Below are 12,216 nucleotides of genomic sequence, written 5' to 3' on the forward strand. Positions count from 1 at the left end.
CTTCTCCAGGCTAAACATGCCCAGCTCCCTTAGCCGTTCCTCATAAGGCATCGTTTCCAGGCCTTTGACCATTTTGGTTGCCCTCCTCTGGACACATTCCAGTTTGTCAGTGTCCTTCTTGAACTGTGGTGCCCAGAACTGGACACAGTATTCCAGGTGAGGTCTGACCAGAGCAGAATACAGTGGCACTATTACTTCCCTTGATCTAGATGCTATACTCCTATTGATGCAGCCCAGAATTGCATTGGCTTTTTTAGCTGCCACGTCACACTGTTGGCTCATGTCAAGTTTGTGGTCAACCAAGACTCCTAGATCCTTTTCACATGTACTGCTCTCAAGCCAGGTGTCACCCATCTTGTATTTGTGCCTCTCATTTATTTTTTTGCCCAAATGCAATACTTTACATTTCTCCTTGTTAAAATTCATCTTGTTTGTTTTGGTCCAGTTCTCTAATCTGTCAAGGTGGTTTTGAAGTGTGATCCTGTCCTCTGGGGTGTTAGCCACCCCTCCCAGTTTGGTGTCATCTGCAAATTTGATCAGGATGCCCTTGAGTCCATCATCCAAGTCGTTGATAAAGATGTTGAATAAGACCGGGCCCAAGACAGAACCCTGTGGCACCCCACTAGTCACTCTTCTCCAGGATGAAGAGGAACCATTGATGAGCACCCTTTGGGTTCGGTCAGTCAGCCAGTTACAAATCCACTGAGTGATAGCATAGTCAAGACTGCATTTTACCAGCTTCTTTACAAGAATATCATGGGGCACCTTGTCAAATGCCTTGCAGAAATCAAGGTAGGCTACATCCACTGCGTTCCCTTCATCTACCAGGCTTGTAATTCTGTCAAAAAACGAGATCAGATTAGTCTGACATGACTTATTTTTCAGAAATCCATGCTGACTATTGGTGATCACAGCATTCCTTTCTAGGTGCTCACAGACTGTTTGCTTAATGATCTGCTCCAGAATCTTCCCTGGTATTGATGTCAGACTGACTGGGCGGTAATTATTTGGGTCCTCTCTTTTCCCCTTTTTGAAAATAGGGACAACATTTGCCCTCCTCCAGTCTGCCGGGACTTCGCCTGTTCTCCAGGAATTCTCAAAGATGACTGCCAGTGGTTCTGAGATCACATCTGCCAGTTCTTTTAATATTCTTGGATGCAGTTCATCTGGCCCTGGAGACTTGAATACATCTAAACTAGTCAAGTATTCTTGTACTATCTCCTTAGTTATTCTGGGCTGTGTTTCCTCTGCTGAATCATTTGCTCCAAATTCTTCAGGTCGGGCATTGTTTTCTTTATTGGAGAAGACTGAGGCAAAGAAGGCATTGAGGAGTTCAGCCCTTTTTCTGTGTCCCCTGTTTGCATTTCACCATCTTCTCCTCTGAGTGGCCCCACTGTTTCTTTGTTCTTCCTTTTGCTACGAACATACCCATAAAAGCCTTTTTTGTTGCTTTTAACCTCTCTAGCAAGCCTGAGTTCATTCTGTGCTTTAGCTTTTCTGACTTTGTGTCTACACGTGCTGGCTATTTGTTTGAATTCCTCATTGGTGGTTTCCCCCCTTTTCCATTTTTTGTGCACATCCTTTTTAAATCTTAATTCAGTTAAAAGTTCTTTAGATAGCCACCTTGGCTTCTTTAGGCACCTTCCATGTTTCTGTCTCATTGGTATTGCCTGAAGTTGTGCTTTTACTATCTCCCTCTTAACAAACTCCCAGCCATCATGAACTCCCTTTCCTTTTAGTATTACTGTCCATGGGATCTCACCCAGCACTTCCCTAAGTTTTATGAAGTCGGCTTTCTTAAAGTCAAGAAATTGAGTCGTAGTATGCTTGGCTGCTCCTTTCCGCTGTATAGTAAACTTCAGAAGAGCATGATCACTCGCGGCTAATGATCCTTCCACTTCTACCCCACTAACCAGGTCATCAACATTGGTTAGGACCAGATCTAAAATGGCTGTTCCTCTTGTTGCTTCTCCCACTTTCTGGACAACGAAGTTGTCTGCAAGGCCAGTGAGGAATCTGTTTGACCTTATGCTCTTGGCTGAGTTTGACAACCAGCAAATATCTGGGTAATTGAAGTCCCCCATTACTACTATCTCCCTTCCTTTTGCATGCTTGGCCATCTGTTCCAGGAAGGCATCATCTATGTCCTCCGTTTGGCTTGGGGATCTATAGTAAACTCCCACAATGAGGTCACTGTTATTCTTCTCTCCCTTAATTTTGACCCAAATGCTCTCACTTTGGCTTTGAGGTTCAAAATCTTGGATCTCTTCACAGGTATACACATCCCTGACATATAACGCCACTCCTCCTCCTTTCTTGTCTGGTCTGTTTCTCTGAAATAGATTGTATCCCTCCATTATTACATTCCAATTGTGGGACTTATCCCACCAGGTTTCAGTGATGCCTATTATGTCATATTTAGTTTGCTGTACCAAGAGCTCAAGCTCATCTTGTTTATTTCCCATGCTTTGCGCATTAGTGTACAGACATTGAAGTCCATTAATCATTCCCCTGTGACTCTTATTTAAGGATTTTTTCCTCCCACCACTAGGTCTGTGTGCTGTTTGCTCCATTTGGTCTATGACATTTGGATGATCATCTTCAGCAACTGATAGACTCCTACCTTCAGGAGCACTGTCTCCCTAGTTATTATTGCTAGTTCACGTTAGCTGAATAAGGGACAGGAGAGAGTGAGAATCAAACAGTTGTGCTTACCTGGTTTAGCTGGCCAGTTGAATGGTTGCACACTAAAAACAGGACACCTGGAGGAACCCCTACAAAAAATAACTTTTATAGAATGAATGTAGTGGGTCTTGACTAAAGATCTTCAAATCTCATCTTCTCCTCCCTGTCCCCAGTTTCCCCACTGTTGTTATGTCCTGTTCTTCTTAGGATACCAGACTCCCAGTACGTTTCCAAGCACAATTCAAAGTGTTGGTGCTGATCTTTAAAGCTCTAAACGGCCTCAGTCCAGTATATCTGAAGGAGCGTCTCCACCCCCATTGTTCTGCCTGGACACCCTCCAGCTCCGAGGGTCTTCTGGCAGTTCCCTCCCTGCGAGAAGCCAAGTTACAGGGAACCAGGCAGAGGGCCTTCTCAGTAGTGGCACCCGCCCTGTGGAACGCCCTCCCACCAGGTGTCAAAGAGAACAACAACTACCAGACTTTTAGAAAACATCTGAAGGCAGCCTTGTTTGGGGAAGCTTTTAATGTTTGATGCATTACTGTATTTTAATATTTTGTTGGAAGCCGCCCAGAGTGGCTGGGGAGGCCCAGCCAGATGGGCGGGGTATAAATAATAAATTATTATGGTATTATTATTATCTTGCACATGCCTGATGCAAGTTTCTCTTAAAAACCAAGCTGTCTTCCTCCTTGGATTTTGCAGAAATTCTACAACCAAGTCTCCACGCCACTTCTCAAAAAGCTGGAGTTCAACTACCCGCACGGAATGGTGTCCGATGTCACCCACAACACTTTCCAGAACTATTTTGGAGGCTCTGAGATTGTGGTCGCAGGAAAAGTAGACACTGAAAACGTCCAACACTTGCAGAGTATGATTACAGCCACTGCTGTGAGTAGAGTGTTTGCCCATTTATCTCATTCCCCAGTGCAGATGTTTACGCCACTGTGGGGAGCTTTCTCAGTAGGGGTGGGGATGAAATTTGAATCAGTTTTTTATTTACCAGGTAAAAAAGGGTAAAGGTACCCCTGCCCGTATGGGCCAGTCGTGTCCGACTCTAGGGTTGTGCGCCCATCTCACTTAAGAGGCCGGGGGCCAGCGCTGTCCAGAGACACTTCCGGGTCACGTGGCCAGCGTGATGAAGCTGCTCTGGCGAGCCGGCACCAGCGCAGCACACGGAAATGCCATTTACCTTCCCGCTATAAAGCGGTACCTATTTATCTACTTGCACTTAGGGGTGTTTTTGAACTGCTAGGTCGGCAGGAGCTGGGACCGAAAGACGGGAGTTCACCCCGCCACGGGGATTCGAACCGCCGACCATGCGATCGGCAAGCCCTAGGCGCTGAGGTTTTACCCACAGCGCCACCCGCGTCCCTCATTTACCAGGTGAACTTACCTAATTCACAGTTCCTGAAACGATACGCAAACCAAATTGCAGCCACCTTTCAAAATTCACATCTGCAATGCTGTTCGTATATAGAAATGCATAGACTGGGTAAAACATATGTGAGATACGTATCCTAGTGAAAATAACATGCAACAGATGCATTTTATTCGGGGGAAATTGCTTGCAAAATTAAGTAAATTAGCCAAAATTGCATATAAAAATGTGCATATATTAGGAGCAATTCTCCCCAAAATGCTGATGAATTTTATTGAGGACTTTTAAAATCAGGAATTCCCAAACCAATGTGGAAATTTGAAGAATTGAACTTTTGATTTGAAAATGGAGAAACTGGAAATGGACCAATTTTCCTATTCCTGTTTTTGAAGGATGGGTAAGAAACACTTTAACTGCATCAGCATAGCACCTGAGTGGAAGTTTCTCACAAAAGGTCTTTGTATCTCTCTTATTTCTCTTCCCCATTTTTAGTCCAATGCACAGCTGGTCTTGGAGACTCTGGCCGATGTTGAGGGACTGGATGAGTTCCTGAGCAAAGATAATCATGCAGACCCAAAATTCACTGAAAAGCTGTGGGCCTACATTACCATCAACCAACTGATGGCTGAGAGGTGAGAAGGAAAGCAGTCAGTGGATTTCTTAGAGCCTTCCTGGAAGAGGAAGAATTTCTGTAATTCTAGCTCTGAAATAATGCTAGCTGCGACCCAGTACTAGTGATTCTGTGTACTGTACAGTTGCATTCTGTGGAGTGGGATTGTGACTGGATCAGTTTAAACGACAACAAACCTATGGTTACGTGAAACATACTCAATAGACACACAAGACGTAACCGGCTGCACCTTTAAATAAATAAGGTATACTTCATTGTATCAAAGTGTAGATTTCAACAGAAGTCTCCTAAAGTTCAACGAAAAAAGCAGAGGACCCAGTGGATCAGTTCATTCTCTAGTCAGTTCATGCATAAGGTCCACACATGTATAAGTGTCTATTCCACCTGTCTGTTCATAGAGTCCAATAATCCACATGAACAATTGTTACAGTTCCACAGAATACTTTCACAGAGTCTAAGACAAGGATTTCCGGAATATTAGCCTTGTTTTGCCATCCTAGGCTTCATCAGTAGTACAGGCTCATATGTAATATTACAGGCTAGAAATTCTTTCCCCCCACCACCAAAAGTTCACAAATGGATATTGTTATGTACTGAGTTGAATAGGATCCAAACTGCAGCAGTCTGATTGGTCCTAGAACAATAGGATCTAAAAGGCAGCAGTCTGATTGGTCCTAGAACAATAGGATTCAGAATGCAGCAGTCTGATTGGCCCTAGAACAATGCAGCAGTATGATTGGTTGGCAGGAACCACCCAATCATGCTCCAGATAGAAGTGAATCCACAACCTGATTGGCTTACAGTAGAATTCCGGAATTAGCCAATCATGTGCAGCCCATTGTGTAAATAATGTATATAAAGCAGATACTTTGAGGGGACTTTCATTCATTCCTCCTCACCACTATGAGCTGAATAAAGAGCATGAAATCACTTTGCGACTCTGAGTATATTTCAGATATGGATACGAAATGGAGAGAAACAACAACTATTACTACTACTACTACTACTACTACTACAACAACAACAACAACTTATTATTTATACCCCACCCATCTGGCTGAGTTTCCCCAGCCACTCTGGGTGACTCCCAATCGAGTGTTAAAAATACAGAATTAAATATTAAAAATTTCCCTAAACAGGGCTGCCTTCAGATGTCTTTTAAAGATAGGATAGCTGCTTATTTCCTTCACATCTGAAGGGAGGGCGTTCCACAGGGTGGGGGCCACTACCAAGAAGGCCCTCTGTCTGGTTCCCTGTAACCTCACATCTTACAATGAGGGAACCGCCAGAAGGCCCTCGGTGCTGGATCTCAGTGTCCGGGCTGAAATTTGACAGATTCACTCATCCCTTGGTAGTGTAGAGGGTTCACAGAATCACAGAATCATAGAAGGGAAGGGATCCCAAGGGTCATCTAGCCCAACCCCCTGCAATGCAGGAATCTCTTTTAAAGCATCCATGACAGATGATCATCCCACCTCTCCTTAAAAACCTCCAAGGAAGGAGAGTCTGCAAGCTTGTGAGGGAGACCGTTCCACAGTCAAACAGCTCTAACTGTCGGAAAGTTCTTTGTAATGTTGAATCGGAAATATCCTTCCTTGCAACTTGAAGCCATTGGTTTGAGTCTTACCCTCCAGAGCAGGAGAAAAGAAGCTTGCTTTGTCTTCCATGGAGCAGCCTTGAAGATCATTTGTTTTTGTACCACCTAGAAACCTGGCCACTACGGCTGCTCTGAAAAGGAACATCACAAAGAAGATCTTGCAGATGTCTTTGGACCATCACATTGTGACCCCATACACAGCAATGTTGATTGAGAGCCCAAACGGAGACGAGCTGATGTTGGCTGACTCACCCCAAGACCGCAAAAGAGGGTGCTGCCCAGGTTGGTTCCACACTATTCCCATTTGTCAGGGTTTGACACGGCATTACATAGGTCTGTAGGTAAAGGGCATGGGTAGCGCTGTGGTCTAAACCGCTGAGCCTCTTGGGCTTGCTGATTGGAAGGTCGGTGGTTCGAATCTCCGCAACGGGGTGAGATTCCCTTGCCATAGCTGTCAACTTTTCCCTTTTCTTGTGAGGAATCCTATTCAGAATAAGGGAATTTTCCTTATAAAAAGGGAAATGTTGACAGCTGTGCCCCTTGCTCTGTCCCAGCTCCTGCCAACATAGCAGTTTGAAAGCATGCCAGTGCAAGTAGATAAATAGGTACCACTGCGACGGGAAGGTAAACGGCATTTCCATGTGCTCTGGTTTCCATCATGGTGTTCTATTGCACCAGAAGCGGTTTAGTCATGCTGGCCACATAATAATAATAATAATAATAATAATAATAATAATAATAATAATAATAATAATTTATTTAAACCCCGCCCATCTGGCTGGGTTTCCAAAGCCACTCTGGGCGGCTTCCAACAGAATATTAAAATACAATAACCTATTAAACATTAAAAGCTTCCCTAAACAGGGCTGCCTTCGGATGTCTTCTAAAAGTCTGGTTGTTGTTTTTCTCTTTCACGTGGCCCGGAAAGCTTGTCAGCATTGCCCTTGAGCCAGTGCACCAACTGGACTCATGCACCTCAACCCCGACTGGGCTAGGCAAGCTGGGTAGCACTGCCAGAGACCACCTTTCTCACAGGAACAGGTCACAGTGCTGTGGACTCACAGCTTAGAGCTGAGGGCACCGGATTCACTGTCTCAATAATACAGTCGTTGCGCAGCAGCGTTTTGCAGAGTCTTGCAGAGTATAAACCACTCGGAGAGCAGCTCTGTAAAATATCTTCCTTTTATTCTGTAACTACAACTATGATACAAAACTATATACAGAGCTGAATATTCTAAGCATAAATCAATGCTACACTGAGAGTCTGCAGCTGCTCTTAGCAGCAACCTTATCTATAGACACGATCTCTAACACTCTCTCTCTCTCCCCCCAATACACTGACTGACTGACTCTCTCACACACACATTGATGTGGTGCTGGGGCAGAAAAAGTAGATAGCAGAACACGCCTTCTCCTCTCTGGAGAGTCAGCAGAGATCATCAGGAGATCATCAGGAGATTCTTGGGTATGGGAGGGGTGAAATCTCCTCAAAGCTATCTGTGGACAAACGCCAGCTCTCTTGGCCTGAAAGCGAGATGAGTGCCACACCCCATAGTCGTCTTTGACTGGGCTTAACCATCCAGGGGTCCTTTACCTTCACATAGGTCTGTTGTAATTTCATTCCTTTTTTCTTACAGGTGCTTTAGCTGTTGGTCACCCCAAGCCTGAGAATTCCATCCCAGCTTGGGCCAAGCCCACATCCAGGGCAAAAGATCCTTCATCTCTCCTCATGGGCCCAACTGCATCAGCCATACATGCTGGTAAGAGAAAATGGGTCCCTGCATTGTGCTCATCACTTTTCCTCCCTGCAGTGACCATATGGGGGAGGAGAGTGCAAAACCTAGAGACAGGGGAAGCCACTGAAATTTATTAAGCCCGTTGTTATTTAGCCTGGAGAAGAGAAGGCCAAGAGGTGATCTGATAGCCATCTTAAAACATTTACAAGGCTGTCTAATGGAGAAAGCTTTTTTTGCGCTGCTCCAAGGGGTAATATGTGAACCAATGGATTCGAATTGCAAGAAAGGAGATTCCAACCAAACCTTAGAAAGGACTTTCTGATGGTAAGAGCTGTCCAACCATAGAATGGACTCCCTCTGGAGGTTATGGACTCTCCTTTCTTGGAGGTTTCTAAGCAGAGGTTGGGTGGCCACCTGCCAGCGATGCTTGAGTTGAGATTCCTGCAATGCAGGGTGGTTGGACTAGATCAGGGTAGGCAAACTTTTTAAGCAGGGGGCCTGTCCACTATCCCGCAGACCTTGTGGAGGGCCGGACTATATTTTGGGGGGGGGGGGGGAATGAACAAATTCCTATGTCCCACGAATAAATAAAAGCACACATTCTACTCATGTAAAAACACCAGGGAGGTCCCACAAAATAACCCAGAGATGCATTTTAAATAAAAGGACACATTCCACTGATGTAAAAACACGCTGATTCCAGGAATGTCCACGGACTGGATTTAGGAGGCAATTGGGCTGGATCTGGTCCCCGGGCCTTAGTTTGCCTACCCATGGACTAGATCATTATCAGTCCCATAAGCCACAGATTCCATGTCTAGTTCTGAGCCCCTCAATTTAAGGATGTCGACAAACTGGAAGGTTTTCAGAGGAGGGCAACCAAGGTGATCAAGGGCAGGGGTAGGCAAACTAAGGTCCGTGGGCCGGATGCGGCCTAATTGCCTTCTCAATCCGACCCACGGACAGTCCGGGAATCAGCGTGTTTTTACATGAGTGGAATGTGTCCTTTTATTTAAAATGCATCTCTGGGTTATATGTGGGGCATAGGAATTCGTTCATCTCCCATATATATATATATATATATATGCTTTCGTAGATTTTCACGGGTACAGGAATGCAGGTTTTGGTGTCCTCGGGTGTCTTCCCATGTAAAAGTTGGGGTGTCTAGGCGACGTTTCAACCACACCAGACCCAAACCCAGACCCTCTCCACAGATGAATTACTGACACCATCCAGTAGCCAATCCATGGTGGCACCTCCGGATGCTGCACCCCCCTGCAATCCCTACACAGATCTGGCTGACACAAGCCACAAAACCACAGCTCGCCCCTATACACGAAGCCAAGCCAAAGCACAACTAAGTGCAATACAGCCATCTTCTCAGGAAAACTCTTCACAAAGTTCAAGAGGTCAAGACACAAAGACTTTAGCAACTAATCCACACCTAATGACCCACCTAAGTGGTACTCAGGATATCACTCAAGAAATCACTCAAGGTATCTCTCAAGTAATTAAGGAACAAAAGAAGAAAAGGCACACTAGCCTGGGAACTTCCTCTCTGCCCAGAACATTGGAGGCTAGACACCACACCCCCTCTACAGTATTTATAGGAACTCAAACATTGAGATCCCGCTCTGTTCCAGTAACAAGAAGCCGAAAGCACCAGCCTGAAGATGACGAGTGAGACCTCGTCGAAACGTCGCCTAGACACCCCAACTTTTACACGGGAAGACACCCGAGGACACCAAAACCTGCATATATATATATATATATATATATATATATATATATATATATATAGTCTGGCCCCCCACAAGGTCTGAGGGACGGTGGACCGGCCCCCTGCTGAAAATGTTTGCTGACCCCTGGACTAGATGGTCCTTAGGGGTCCCTATGATCCTATGATCCTATTTGCTGGAGAGTTTCGTCTGTGGGTTAGTAGTGATGCTGGTGGCGCTGTGGTCTAAACCACAGAGCCTAGGGCTCGCCGATCTGAAGACTGGCGGTTTGAATCCCTGCAACGGGGTGAACTCCCATTGTTCCGTCCCAACGCCTGCCAACCTAGCAGTTCGAAAGCACATCAAAGTACAAGTAGATAAATAGGTACCGCTCCAGCGGGAAGGTAGACAGTGTTTCCGTGCGCTGCTCTGGTTTGCCACATGACCCCGAAAAACTATCTGTGGACAAACACTGGCTCCCTCGGCCTATAGAGCGAGATGAGCGTGCAACCCCAGAGTCGTCTGCGACTGGACCTAACGGTCAGGGGTACCTTTACCTTTTCCGTCTGTGGGTTAAGGGGAAGGGATCGCCCTGTGACTCTGGGGCTGACCCAACACACAGTTGAGGCACTGGATGGGCAAGGATTGTGGGCAGGAGTCTGCTGAGGGAGTCTTGCAGCAGATTAAAGGGAAGCATCCATCTTGCTCTGTACCAGTCGGATGCAGCACAAAGCGGGGGACAGGAGTGAAAGTGAAGGTAAACAGAGGAAGCTTGGAGAAAGCGAGAGTGAAGAAGGAGCCAGGAGGAGGGATGAAGGAGGAGGTGGAAGGGAACAGGACAGGCTGTGAAGGAAATTAGGCTGCCCCAAGGAGCCTACTGGAAGGGTGTAAGGGGGAGAGAAGGAGAAAGGGGAGGTCTGTGGTGGTGAGAAGCAGACGTTATGTAAAAAGTCAGAAACTGGCCAGGAAGGCTGAATGAAAACAAATGAACAGAGTAGTTCCAGAGTAACAAAACTCTTGAAATATGACCCACCACCACCACCTGCTGGTTCTCTGAAGGGTTCTGAGGGCTCCTGCAACCTTAGCTAGGTAGCAACTGACATGGGTCTTACGATGCCTGGATATTTTATTTTTATTTATTTATTGCATTTATGTCCCAGAGCTCCCTGGGAAGAAGGAGCAATTGTTAATCCACTCTGGGAACTGTAGCACTATAGGGGAAAGGGGAGGTCTCCTCACAAGTCTCAGCAAACCCTCAGCAAACTACAGTTCCCAGGATGCTCTGCAGAGACAACTCTTTGAAGCGTTATGTTACCTCTTTAAATGTATAGTCCGATAGAAAAGCTGAGAGTTGTTAGGAGACCCCCCATTCCCTTCACAAAAACTACAATTCCCAGAGTTCATTGTGAGGAGGGATAGATTGTTTAACTACTCTGAGAACCCTGTGAGGGTAATAGGGGTCTACTAACAACTCTCAGCACCCTTAACAAACTACAGTTCCCACTAGGGAGAAAAATGTCTCTCTATCGCTTTCACACCATACATAATTTTATATGCCTCTCGTGTCTTCTTGTACTTTTCTCTAAACCAAAAAGCCCCAAACACAGGACCCCTGGGGGAAGGTGAGGCGACCATCTCAGGCGGCCAGGATCCACAGGGACAGCAAATCTTAATTTAGATCTTTATTCCACCCTCTCTTCCCTGAGGGGGGAGAACAGGGACCAGAGGCAGAGCCATTTTGTTTTGTTTTTCGCCTCAGGTGCCAAAATGTCTTGGGCCAGCCCTGCCCAAAGATTTCCTCGCTGTTCTTTGATTTCCTGTTAGCGGAACAAATGCAGCAAAGGCTTGATCTTTGAGGGGAGCGCTTAATGTCTTGTATATAATTTTTTTATTAGTTTTTTAACATATCAATTCCAACAGTAATTAAACATACTTTTACATCTTATTCAATTTTTTTGACTTCCATCAATCCTGTCTGAAAATTTTCCAATCTAATCTCTCAGTATGCATTTCTTATCTTTCCTATTACATTTCAAATTCATAACCAATATCTCTATTTCTTTTTTACTTTGTAACACTTCATATATTTCTCCTTACAAAACTTCTTGTAGCCCTACTAGCGTAATTTGTTGATTACAGTTGCTCTTCATATAATTCATATACTTCTTCCAATCTTCTGTAAATCTCTGGTCCCACAGGTTTCGAATCCTTCCTGTCATTTTGTCCAGTTCTGCATAGTCCATTAATTTCGTCTGCCATTCTTCTTTCGTCAGAATGAGGGGGCGCTTAATGTCGGCTTTGGCTGCTCTCCCAGAAATAGTGGAAAAGAGTGTCAAAATACTCCTGTTAGGTATTATTCAGGACAGCGTGTCTATCTTCTGGTACAGTGGTTAATTCGTTCCGGAGGTCCATTCTTAACCTGAAACTGTTTTTAACCTGAAGCACCACATTAGCTATAGGGACGCGGGTGG

The 12,216-nt window shown here is 45.3% G+C and overlaps 1 protein-coding gene across 2 annotated transcripts in view; it reads left to right on the top strand.

Annotated features, from left to right (window-relative positions):
* Positions 1–12,216, top strand: part of ITIH2 (inter-alpha-trypsin inhibitor heavy chain 2) — a 44,701-nt gene that overhangs the window by 19,273 nt on the left and 13,212 nt on the right. For both annotated transcript variants that reach the window (XM_083700104.1, XM_083700103.1), the window contains exons 13-16: positions 3,388–3,573; positions 4,556–4,695; positions 6,401–6,573; positions 7,929–8,051. In XM_083700104.1, the coding sequence (XP_083556230.1) occupies positions 3,388–3,573; positions 4,556–4,695; positions 6,401–6,573; positions 7,929–8,051 (622 nt within the window). The remainder of the gene's footprint in view (positions 1–3,387; positions 3,574–4,555; positions 4,696–6,400; positions 6,574–7,928; positions 8,052–12,216) is intronic.

This window comes from Podarcis gaigeae, assembly GCF_964106915.1.
Source record: "Podarcis gaigeae genome assembly, chromosome: 10".
Lineage (NCBI taxonomy): Eukaryota > Metazoa > Chordata > Lepidosauria > Squamata > Lacertidae > Podarcis > Podarcis gaigeae.